This window comes from Symphalangus syndactylus, chromosome 12, assembly GCF_028878055.3.
Source record: "Symphalangus syndactylus isolate Jambi chromosome 12, NHGRI_mSymSyn1-v2.1_pri, whole genome shotgun sequence".
Classification (NCBI taxonomy): domain Eukaryota; kingdom Metazoa; phylum Chordata; class Mammalia; order Primates; family Hylobatidae; genus Symphalangus; species Symphalangus syndactylus.
In genome coordinates, this window is record NC_072441.2 from 126,535,402 (window position 1) to 126,547,097 (window position 11,696).

General features: G+C 42.0%; 1 protein-coding gene across 1 annotated transcript in view; it reads left to right on the top strand.

The window, feature by feature from the left end:
• The window catches only part of LOC129468949 (calreticulin-like), a 35,047-nt gene extending 25,536 nt beyond the window's left edge, over positions 1-9,511 (top strand). The window contains 3 exon segments of the mRNA XM_063628242.1: positions 5,626-5,711; positions 7,242-7,255; positions 8,997-9,511. Of these exon segments, the coding sequence (XP_063484312.1) occupies positions 5,626-5,711; positions 7,242-7,255; positions 8,997-9,223 (327 nt within the window). The 3' untranslated portion in view covers positions 9,224-9,511.
• Positions 9,512-11,696: the final 2,185 nt, after the last annotated feature.

An 11,696-nucleotide genomic window follows, 5' to 3' on the forward strand; every position in this document is an offset into this window, starting at 1 on the left:
CGATTCAAACATGGGTCTGTCAGCCTCTAAAGCCTTTGCCGTAATGATTACACCCACTGTACAACAGAGCCTCTGGAAGCCACAGCCACCTGTCCTTGGGTATATCCTGCGAAGTCCCATGGCCACGTGTCTCTGTGTCTCTGATCAGTGATTTCTACAGTTCAGAGCCACCGAAGGTTTCTGGGACAGACGCCCTCTATTTGAAGCTTTCTTGGTTTGTTTATTGATTTTCTACTTTATTTATTTATTTATACTTTCTTGCTTCTCTGGCTCAAGAAGACCAACATAAGAGTACAAGGATGTCATGTATGTAAATAACCAGGAGCATGTGTGGGGGAGTGGGGAAGGGTTCAGAAGAAAAGGAAGGAAGGGAGGAAGGGACACATCGTATCTTTCTTTTCTTTTCTTCCTCTCTAATTTGAAGAATGTGGATACACTTTGCATTGTTTTTTTTTTTACAGTTGTCTCTTTTTAATACATAAGGAGAACTTTCTACATCTTGTAAACATATGTGATCATATTAATATGCCTGATCCGATTATTTCATTAAAATGCTTATCCCCCCACTGAAAACATTAAGATACACATTTTAAACTGTATCTTTGTTCATATACAAAATTAAAAATATTTGACACTAATTGCTCTGGGTTCTATCAACCTCTGTAAGCAGTCAAACCTCAGTATTTGAAGAATTTAAACCATGCCAGAGGAGTGCTTCTCAAACTTTAACATGCATATGAATACAGTGGGGGGTCTTATTAAAATACAGATTCTGATCCAGTAGGTCTGCAATGAAGCCCAAGAGACTACATTTCTAAAACTCCAGCATTGTCTCTTAATTTTGCGAGTGTGTGTGTGTATGTATGTATGTGTGTGTCTGTATTTTAGAGAGAGCGAGAGAGAGAATTCTGAACAATGCTGACATTTCCCTTGCGAGCACGTTTTCTTCTAACTTCTAATCGGGTCTGACATTCACAGGTCCTACTCCACCACCCCCCGCACCGCCCGCCCCCGCACTCAGCCAGCCCAGAACATCCAGGTTACCACGGGGTCCCTGCACTTTATTGGAAATCCAAGTGACTCTCAGTATGGAGATGGGTGGGAATTCCCTCACCTTCCCCCGCCCCAATTTCCAGCCTTCAGATGCTCTGGCAGCCCAGATCCCCTCCCCATCCCTCCTTGGTCCCAGCCTAGTAAGATGGTCAACTTTCCTGCCTAATCCTTGACCCCTCCTGTTCCCTGTTCTGACACCTCCAAACACAATCCCTTTACCTTTTTTTCTTTGGTGGAAGTGACTGCATTTTTTTTGTTGTTGTTTGTTTTGTTTTTTAAATCAGCACAGAGGCTGGGAGGAGATGGTAGAGAACAAAGAAAATCTTCCTCTTACCGTTGGGACTCCTCATGATCTTTGAAGGAATGAATATAGTTTAGCCACAGTAAGTATAACCTAGTCATAATGTCATCACCCAATGGGTTCATCTAACCCGCTGCCCAGAAAAGCTGGAGCACTGAGAACAGCAAGTTTTCACAACAGAGAGTTTAATAAATGCAGAGCTCACTAAGCAGAAGGATAGGAATTTATTATTACTCATATTAGCCTCTCTGAAAATTTGGAGGCTAGGATTTTTTTTAAGGATAGCTTGGCAGGTGGGGGGCTAAGGAATGGAGAATGCCAATTGGTTGGGTTGAGTGTGAAATCAGAGAGTCAAAGTTGTCCTCTTGAGCTGAGTCAGTTCCTGGGTGGGGGTCACAAGACCAGATGAGCCAGTTTATCAATTTGGGTAGTGCCAGCTGCACTCTACATCAGAATGCCGAGTCGGAAAAATACCTCAAATACCAATCTTAGGTTTTACAATAGTGATGTTATCTATAGGAGAATTGGGGAGGTGGCCTCTGGCTGCATGACTCCTGAGTCATAATTTCTATTTTGTTAGTTTTACAAAGGCAGTCTGGTCCCCTAGCAAGGAGGGGGTTTGTTTTGGGAAGGGGCTGTTTTTGTCTTTTTTTTTTTAATTAGATTATAAACTAAATTTCTCCTATAGTTAGTTTGGCCTATGGCCAGGAATGAACAAGGGCAGCTTGGAGGTTAGAAGCAAGATAGAGTTGGTTAGGTCAGATTTCTTTCACTGTCACAATTTTCCTATGTCAGATTTTTCTCACTGTCATAATTTTGGCAAAGGTGGTTTCAATAATACAAAGCACATTGATATCCCTTACACCATATGGTCTGTGCCACAGCCCTGTGAGGCCAAGAGAATAGGACTTACCATTGCCATTTTACTGATGAGAACACTGAGGACTTAGAGAGGAGACTTGACTTGTCAGGGCCCATCTCTAACAAGTGCCCAAACCTATACTCTTTTTTTTTTTTTTTTTATGTATTTTTAGTAGAGACGGGGTTTCACGGTGGTCTCGATCTCCTGACCTCATGATCCACCTGCCTCGGCCTCCCAAAGTGCTGGGATTACAGGCGTGAGCCACCACGCCCAGCCAAACCTATACTCTTTACGTGTTATTACTCAAGTGGGATAGCACAGGTAACTTTCAATGAATTCCTTAGGGCCTTAGGCTTTAGTCGAACACAGTTCACAATTCTTTTACAGATAATATATAAGTAGACCATGATGACCAGTTAGGATGCAGAACTGGCACTCTCATAGCCCATGAGTTTAATGTAAGGGCAATGGGGGCAAAGGGGCACTAAAAAGAACAGAGAGATTAGGAGCAGTTCTCATGAAAGTAGGGAAAATGGAAAAGCCAACAAATAGGCGGTTCTCCTAGCAAGACTGCTGACAACTCAAAAAAAATCCCAAGGGTAAGAAAATATCTTAAAGATGCAGAAGGAATTTTAAAAACCAATTGTTAAAAAATGGCTCATAGCAAAATAATTATCTCTATTCAAAGTGGCTATTTTATCACTTGTTTTTCTCTTGGAGACAGGGTTGGTTGGGTAATGTAAGCCAAATAAAAGCCTTTCTTATTAAAAACAAGAAAACATTTTTGGCCATGAAACAGTAAGGCAGGGTTTTTTGTTTTTGTTTTCAATTTTTAGTTTTTGTGGGTACATAGTAGGTATATATACTTATGGGATACATGAGATATTTTGATACAGGCATGCAACATGTAATAATCACATCAGGGTAAATGGGGTATCCATCACGTCAAGCATTTACCCTGTCTTTGTGGTACAAACAGTCCCATTACACTCTTTTAGTTGTTTTTAAATGTATAATAAATTACTTTGGACTATAGCCATCTTGTTGTGGTATCAAATACTAGATCTTATTCATTCTACTTAGTTTGAGATTATATATATATATATATATATATATATTTTTTTTTTTTTTTTTTTTTTTTTTTTTTTGAGACAGAGTCTCACTCTGTCACCCAGGCTGGAGTGCAGTGGTGAGATCTCTGCTCGCTGCAACCTCCGCCTCCCAGGTTCAGGCATTTCTCCTGCCTCAGCCTCGCAAGTAGTTGGGATTACAGGCATCTGCCACCATGCCCAGCTAATTTTTTGTATTTTTAGCAGAAACAGCGTTTCACCACGTTGGCCAGGCTGGTCTCAAACTCCTGACCTCGGCCTCCCAAAGTTCTGAAATTACCTGATTATGTTTTTGTACCCATTAACCATCTCCACTACTCACAGCACCCTACTCCCAGCTCCACTCCCACCCTTCCCAGTCTCTGGTGACCTCATTCTACTCTCTACCTCCATGAGTTCAAGGCAGGGGTTTTTTCAAAGCCTAGGGAGGGACATAGGATTACTCATGCTACAGACTTTCCAGTTGGTTATACAAATACTCCCATGAAATTGACTTCATGATTTACTTAACATACTGCAAAAGTAAAAAATTATAAAATGACCATTATTTTGCCCTTTTTGAAACATACTCAGGTACTGAAAATTATGATAATAACCACTAGTGTCTATTGGGTGACTATTAACTGCTAGACAGTGTGTGCTTTACATATATTATCGCTAATTCTCATGAAACTACTGTCAGGGAGTTATTATTTTCCCTACTTTACTTATAAGGACTAGGCTCAGAGGGATTGAGCAAACTTGCCCGAGATCACACAGCTAGTATGTGGTTGAGCTGGTCTGACTCCATGACTTGTGTTCTTTGTATTCTGTTCCTTTCTCATTCAATAAACAAACACGGAAAATATTACATACCATGGATTTCATTAATCTTTTCCTTTCATCGTAAATACTAAAAATGTTATTTAAAAAAAATAGAGAACTATAGCACATGATCTACATTGTATAGAATCTGGCTGGGCACAGTGGCTTACACCTGTAATCCCAGCACTTTGGGAGGCTGAGGCAGGCGGATCATTTGAGGTCAGGAGTTCAAAACCATCCTGACCAACATGGTGAAATCCTGTCTCTACTAAAACACACAAAAAAATTAGCCGGGCATGGTGGCACATGCATATAATCTCAGATACTCGGGAGGCTGAGGCAGGAGAATCACTTGAACCAAGGAGGTGGGGGTTGCAGTGAGCCAAGATCATGCCACTGCACTCCAGCCTGGGTGACACAGCAAGACTCCCTCTCAAAAAATAAAAATAAAATAAAAAAGGAATCTAAATTCTGCTTGCATTTCTTGTTGAAACTTTTCTTTTTCCTATGGTCTTTTAGTTTTTCCGATTAAGGAGATAACTTTTTTGTTGCCCAGGCTGGAGTGCAATGGCGCTATCTCAGCTCACTGCAACCTCCGACTCCCTAGTTCAAGGGATTCTCCTGCCTCAGCCTCCTGAGTAGCTGGGATTACAGGCATGTGTCACCATGCCCAGCTAATTTTTGTATTTTTAGTAGAGACTGGGTTTCGCCATGTTGGCCAGGCTGGTCTCGAACTCCGGACCTCATGATCCACCCGCCTCGGCCTCCCAAAGTTCTGGGATTACAGGGCTGAGCCACTGCACCCAGCCACCTTTTTAAAGGCGTCTATATGTAAGTATCATCAGAAGTAGGCACTATCAATCTGAGCTGGGGCAAGAGCCAGTGGGCACCAATTTGGAGGCTAGCGGAGTGATAGAAGTTACTTCACGGCCGGGCGCGGTGGCTCACGCTTGTAATCCCAGCACTTTGGGAGGCCGAGGCAGGCGGATCACGAGGTCAGGAGATCGAGACCACGGTGAAACCCCATCTCTACTAAAAATACAAAAAAATTAGCCGAGCCTGGTGGCGTGCGCCTGTAGTCCCAGCTTGGAGAGGCTGAGGCAGGAGAATGGCGTGAACCCGGGGGGCGGACCTTGCAGTGAGCCGAGATTGCGCCGCTGTACTCCAGCTTGGGTGACAGAGCGAGACTCCCTCTCAAAAAAAAAAGAAGTTACTTCACAACCTTCTAAAACAGTGTTTAGAGGCATAAGGAGCACAGAATCTTGGGAAACTAAATTAACTTTGTTCTAGAGCAGATCAGCTAGGGCAGTACAGGATTTTGGACCCTCTGTGTTATTAATAACGCTTGTATTTCCTTGCCTAACCCAAATTATTGATTACAACCTCTGGGCCAGTAGCCTGGGAATATGCATTTAGCTAAGGTCTCCAGGTGCGTTTTAAGCCCTTCAACATTTAGGCACCTAGTTTTAATAATCCTGTTGTTTTCACTTCAACAGGTAAAATCGGGCAGCATCTCTGACAATTTCCTTCTTACAAATGATGAAGAGTTTGCTCAAAAAGTTGGAAATAAGACCTGGGGAATGTCTGACTCCTCAGTTGTTCACTATTCTTTGCATTTCAAAAATCAGCCGCATAGTCTCTGTCTTATTTTTGGTCGCTCAGCCCTGAGAGGTGGGAGAAAGAACTCATGTTCACTGAACATCTATAATTTTGTACTTGTGGCTCTGGCAGCACTTTCCAAACGCTATCCCACTTAGCCTTAAAGCAACCCAGCAAGACAGATATTATTACTTCCATTTTTCAGATATGGGAACTGAAATTCAGAGTATAAAGTACTCAAAGTCATCCGCGGCCTTTGACTTGTTGAAGTTTTGCCTTCCCTTTTGAGTCACAAACTATGAGTCTCTTATATTTTTCTTTATAATTTTACTTTCCATGTTTATTATATTTTTAACCATCTAGAGTCTACTCTTGTACAGGATGTAGAATTGTTGAAATATGGTAATTATACTATCCAAGCCTTGCTGTATCAGTTTCTGAGAGGAGGATGTTCAAGTCTTCAGCTACAATTATGCATCTATTTTTCCCTGCAGTTTCTCTCTCTCTCTCCCTCTGTGTGTGTGTGTGTATATATATATAGATATATTTATATTTATATCTATATCTGTAAGAGACAGAGTCTTGCTGTGTCTGCACAGAGTGCAGTGGTGTGATTTTGACTCACTGCTGCTTCGAACTCCTGGGCTCAAGCAATCCTCCCACCTTAGCCTCTCGAGTAGCTAGGAATACAGAAGTGCAGAAGTGTGCCACCACATCCAGCTAACTTAAAAACAAATTTTTTTCGGCCGGGCGCGGTGGCTCACACCTGTAATCCCAACACTTTGGGAGGCCGAGGTGGGTGGATCCCCTGAGGTTGGGAGTTTGAGACCAGCCTGAACAACATGGAGAAACCCCTGTCTCTATTAAAAATACAAAATTAGCCAGATGTGGTGGCGGATGCCTGTAATCCCAGGTACTCGGGAGGCTGAGGCAGGAGAATCACTTGAACCTGGGAGGCAGAGGTTGCAGTGAGCTGAGATGCGCCACTGCACTCCAGCCTGGCAACAAGAGCGAAACTGTCTGAAAAAAAAAAATTTTTTTTTGGAGATGGGATCTTGCTATGTTGCCCAGGCTGGTTTCAAACTCCTGGCCTCTCATGCTCTTTTTGTGTGTTAGACTACCTGCTATAGTGCATTGATCTAGAAGGGAGCTACTGAGCTCATTTTCTTTTGTTTGTTTGTTTTGTTTTGCTTTTTGTTGTTGTTGAGACAGGGTCTTGCTTCTTGGCCCAGGCTGGGGTGTGGTGGTGAGAATACAGCTCACTACAGACTCAACCCCCTGGGTGCAAGTGATCCTCCTGCCTCAGCCTCCCAAGTAGCTGGGACTACAGATGCATGACACCATGCCAGGTTAATTTTTTCTTAACATTTTTGTAGAGATGGGGTCTTGCCATGTTGTCCAGGCTGGTCTCAAACTCCTGGGCTCAAGCAATCCACCTGCCTCAGCCTCCCAAAGTGTTGGGATTACAGAAAATAGGCCTGAGCCTATTTTCTGTTGGATGGCTACGAGAAAGAAGGAAGGTGATGAGTGCTGTTTACCAGCTTCCCCGGCCTCCTAGAACTATTTTATGGGTGGAGTGATACCTGGGGCAATGGCCTCATGACCCTGACAAGCTCTATCCAGATGTCCTGGTTCTGCAGGAAGGTCCATTCAAAAGCAGGTTTGTGGCCAATACTTGATTACCCAATAGGCAGATTAAGCTCATGCTTAGAGCACCCGCAAAAACACAGGCACAAAAAAAAGTTTTTTTTTTTAAAGAACTTTGATACTTAATATTTCCTTAAAAAAAAAATTGAAAGACCAGGCGTGGTGGCCCACGACTATAATCCCAGCACTTTGGGAGGCTGAGGTGGGTGGATCATTTGAGATCAGGAATTCGAGACCAGCCTGGCCAACATGGTGAAACCCCGTCTCTACTAAAAATACAAAAATTAGCCAGTCACAGTGGCGTGCACCTGTAATCCCAGCTACTTGGGAGGCTGAGACAGGAGAATCACTTGAACTTGGGAGGCGGAGGTTGCAGTGAGCTGAGATTGGGCCACTGCACTCCAATCTGGGCAACAGTGTGAGCCACCGTCTAAAAAAAAAAAAAAAATGAAGTGGTCATTCTGGGAAAAATTGTTAAACCTTGTAATAGTTTTTAGTCTGGTTTTGTCTTGTTTTACTTTGGGATTATATCTAAAATTGTTTTGTGAAGGTACTTTTTCATATTGGTTAGGAGTTTGAATTTTGGAGCTAGACTGCTTGAGTTCAAATCCAGGCTCCATTATTTATTAGCTGTATGAACTTAGGCAAGTTATTTAACCGCTCTTCATCTATAAGTGGAGAATAATGATAGCCTCTATCTTACAAGTTCCTGGTATATAGTAAGTGCTCAATACATGGTAGCTATTATTATTAAACCATACATTCAGTTGACAAGTACTTGAGTACCTGTTCAAAGCACTGTTGTAAATGCTGGGGTTACAGTAGTTAAATAAAACAGAGAAGTTTCTACCTTCATGGGGCTTACTTTCAGTTTGAGGAGGCCACCAAGAAAAGTATAAGGAAGTCTGAACCTCAGATCTCTCATCTAGAAAGTAGGACAAGTAACACACCTCATACTTTGTTGTGAGGAATATAAATAACGTGTGTAGATTGCCTATTATAGCACTGTGGTTAGCAATTCAGTAGGCATTCAATAAATATGTGCTAAATTGGAACCAATTTTATTTATGAACAAACTACACACACACACGTGCACACACACACACATATTTCTATTCACCCTACACATGCTGAAACTTTGTGTGTAAATAAACACTATCCCGGAAATCTTAAGAATGTTGGAAGGCTGGGCACGGTGTCTCACGCCTGTAATCCCAGCACTCTGGAAGACTGAAGTAGGTGGATCTCCTGAGCTTAGGAGTTCAAGACCAGCCTAGGAAACATAGTGAACCCCCATCCCTACAAAAAATACAAAAAAAAAAAAAAAAATTAGCCAGGTGTAGTGGCATGTGCCTGTAGTCCTAGCCACTCAGGAGGCTGAGGTGGGAGGACCACTTGAGCCCAGGAGGTGGAGGTTGCAATGAGCCAAGATGACACCATTGCCCTCCAGCTTGGATGACAGAGTAAGACCTTGTCTCAAAAAATAAATAAGTAAATAAATAAATAAATAAATAAATGACTGACTGACTGTTGGAAGATGCCAGATATTTCTAAAGTTGGTTAACTTTGTTTATATTATCTGTAAATTATTGTGAAATTCCACATTCTAAAAGGACCTAAGAGAAGCAATGGAGAAAACTGTATAAAGAAATTGAAAAAAGAGAGCAGGCAGAAGAGGCCAAGAAGAAAAAGGAAATGGAGGAAGAAAAGGAAGATGGCATTTGGGGAACTGAAGAAGAGGGAAATGAATTGGATCCCACTACAGAGCCAGGAAATGACAGGCAGATGCAGGAACATGATGCTGACAGAGCGTTTCTGGGTAAAAATGAAGAAGTACTTGTTGACTAGAAGGGTGAACTGTAACTGGGATTGTGGAGGTAAACGTTAGGAGGAGAAATATTCATGAGGTTGGTACAATTTGGGGAGCAAAATAACTTACTTTTTTGAAATAAACTTTGGATTTGTATTTCCATCCCACTCTCTTTGCTCTGTGTGACCTGGGAAAAGTCACACTGCCTCTTGGGGCTTCTATTTCCTTAGTGGAAAGGGAGTGATCATTTCTCTTCTATGAGGTTGTAGGGATTAAATGAACTAATGTATATAAAATGACTGATACAAATAGGTAGTCAAAAATGGTTGCCATCACTACTGTCATGATTATGGTGTTTATGAAATTAGTTATCAGTAAATAAACTTCTGTATAAACTTAATCCTCACTTTCAATTTATCCCAGGACACCCAAGGATTTTATTTTGTTTAAATGTATGGGGCCAGGCACAGTGGCTCACGCCTGTAATCCCAGCACTTTGGGAGGCCGAGGTGGGTCGATCACCTGAGGTCAGGAGTTTAAGACCAGCCTGGCTAACATGGTGAAACCCTGTCTCTACTAAAAATACAAAAAATTAGCTGGGCTTGGTGGCGGGCACCTGTAATTCCAGCTACTTGGGAGGCTGAGGCAGGAGCATTGCTTGAACCTGGGAGGCGAAGGTTGCAGTGAGCCGAGATCGCACTCCAGCCTGGGCAACAGAGCGAGACTCTGTCTCAAAAAATAAAATAAAATAAGTAAAATAAAATAAAATAAAATATAAACGTATGTATTGGTATTTACTGAGCAGTGCTGATGGTTATACTTGTGGACAGATGATGTTTTCCTTTTGCAGATGTATCAAGCACTTAACAACTAGATTTCCCCCAACATAAGAATAAATATTTTGTGAAAATCCATTTGCTTTTCTGCTGTTTTGTGCCCTAACTTTTAAATAATTGTCACTTGTTTGCAAGTTTGCTAGTCTTATATTTTTTTCTGTACTACCTGCTCACACATCATCATGCACACTCTTGTAGCTCTTTATAGATTAGAAAGCACTTTGCCATAAATTTTTGGAGCTTCTACAATGTGTTCATCTAATCCTCATAGCAGCCATTGTAGAGGATACCATTCTTCTCTTCATTTTACAGATATGGAAACTGCTCAGAGTGGGTAAGTCATTGCTCAAGGTTAAACAGCTAGTAAGGGACAGGACCAGTGTCTCAAGCTTGTCTGGTTTCGAAGTTTATACTTCCATAAAACAATAACTCTATAAATAACTCTAACAAAGCACTATAAAAGAAAACAGTTTATCCTTCCACTGCACCAGGCTGTGGAATGAGTGAATGAGTATCTATTACTATTGAATACATGAAATAGGCAACATTCCACATGGAAAAAAATGCCTTTTTAAGTGCTTTTTGTTTTGTTTTGTTTTGAGACAGTCTTGCTGTGTTGCCTAGGCTGGAGTGCAGTGGCACAATCTCGGCTTACTGTAACCTCCGCCTCCAGGGTTTAAGCCATCCTCCTGCCTCAGCCTCCCAAGTAGCTTGGGACTACAGGCGTGCGCCACCACATCTGGCTAATTTTTGTATTTTTAGTAGAGACAGTGTTTTGTCATGTTGGCCAGGCTGGTCCCTAACTCCTGACCTCCAGTGATCTGCCCATCTCAGCCTCCCAAACTGTTGGGATTACAGGCGTAGGCCAGTGCACCTGGCCTTCAAGTGTATTTTAAATGACTATATCCAACAGCCACGGAGTCAGACCCACAGACATGGCTGTCATACAGTTCAGTAAATGATAAGCCAGGGCTCTGGAACACAGTAGGTGCTCAGTAAAAATCAGTTGAATAAATGAACAATTTTCTGCCTGGTGGTTTCGGTGGTTTGAGAAAAGACTTCACGAAGGAAGTGACTTTTGAGGCCGATCTTAAAGAATGCATGAGTGTGCATCTTTAGGGGAAGGTTAAAAACAAAAAAGAATGCACGGGTCTGCCCAAAGGAGAAGGGGATGTGTGGACCAGATGTCACAGTTAAAGAGCAGAGCACCAGATGACAGGAAGTACGGTGGTGAGGTCAGGGAGCAGCAGCAAGAACTTCTTCCTTCCTCCCTGCAGACTGGTGCCTGGTGTGGTTTCTAGACCTTACAATCTTTGGAGTATTCTGGTTTGGAAAACTTGACTTTATACCTATTTCTACAGCCTAAGAGTCTTCCTGTTGTGAAAAAGAGCTAAGCTTCAGGGGCTGAGGCTAAATATTTTGTTCTGGGGCTGGAGGACTGGTGTGGATGGTGATTTTTATTTTAGGGATGCCAGTCTGATATGAGCATTGTTTACTATAAATGTCTGCTCTGATTGCTCAGGTGTATGCTCTACCAATTGTTACATATTTTCAGTATCACCAGATGAAGATATTTTCAGGCAGGATTTTGCAATCCTTGTTTACGGTAAGGATTCATTTGAATATTTTTTAAAGCTGGTCCTCTTACCTTTGATAAATTTTCTTTTGCCTTTTA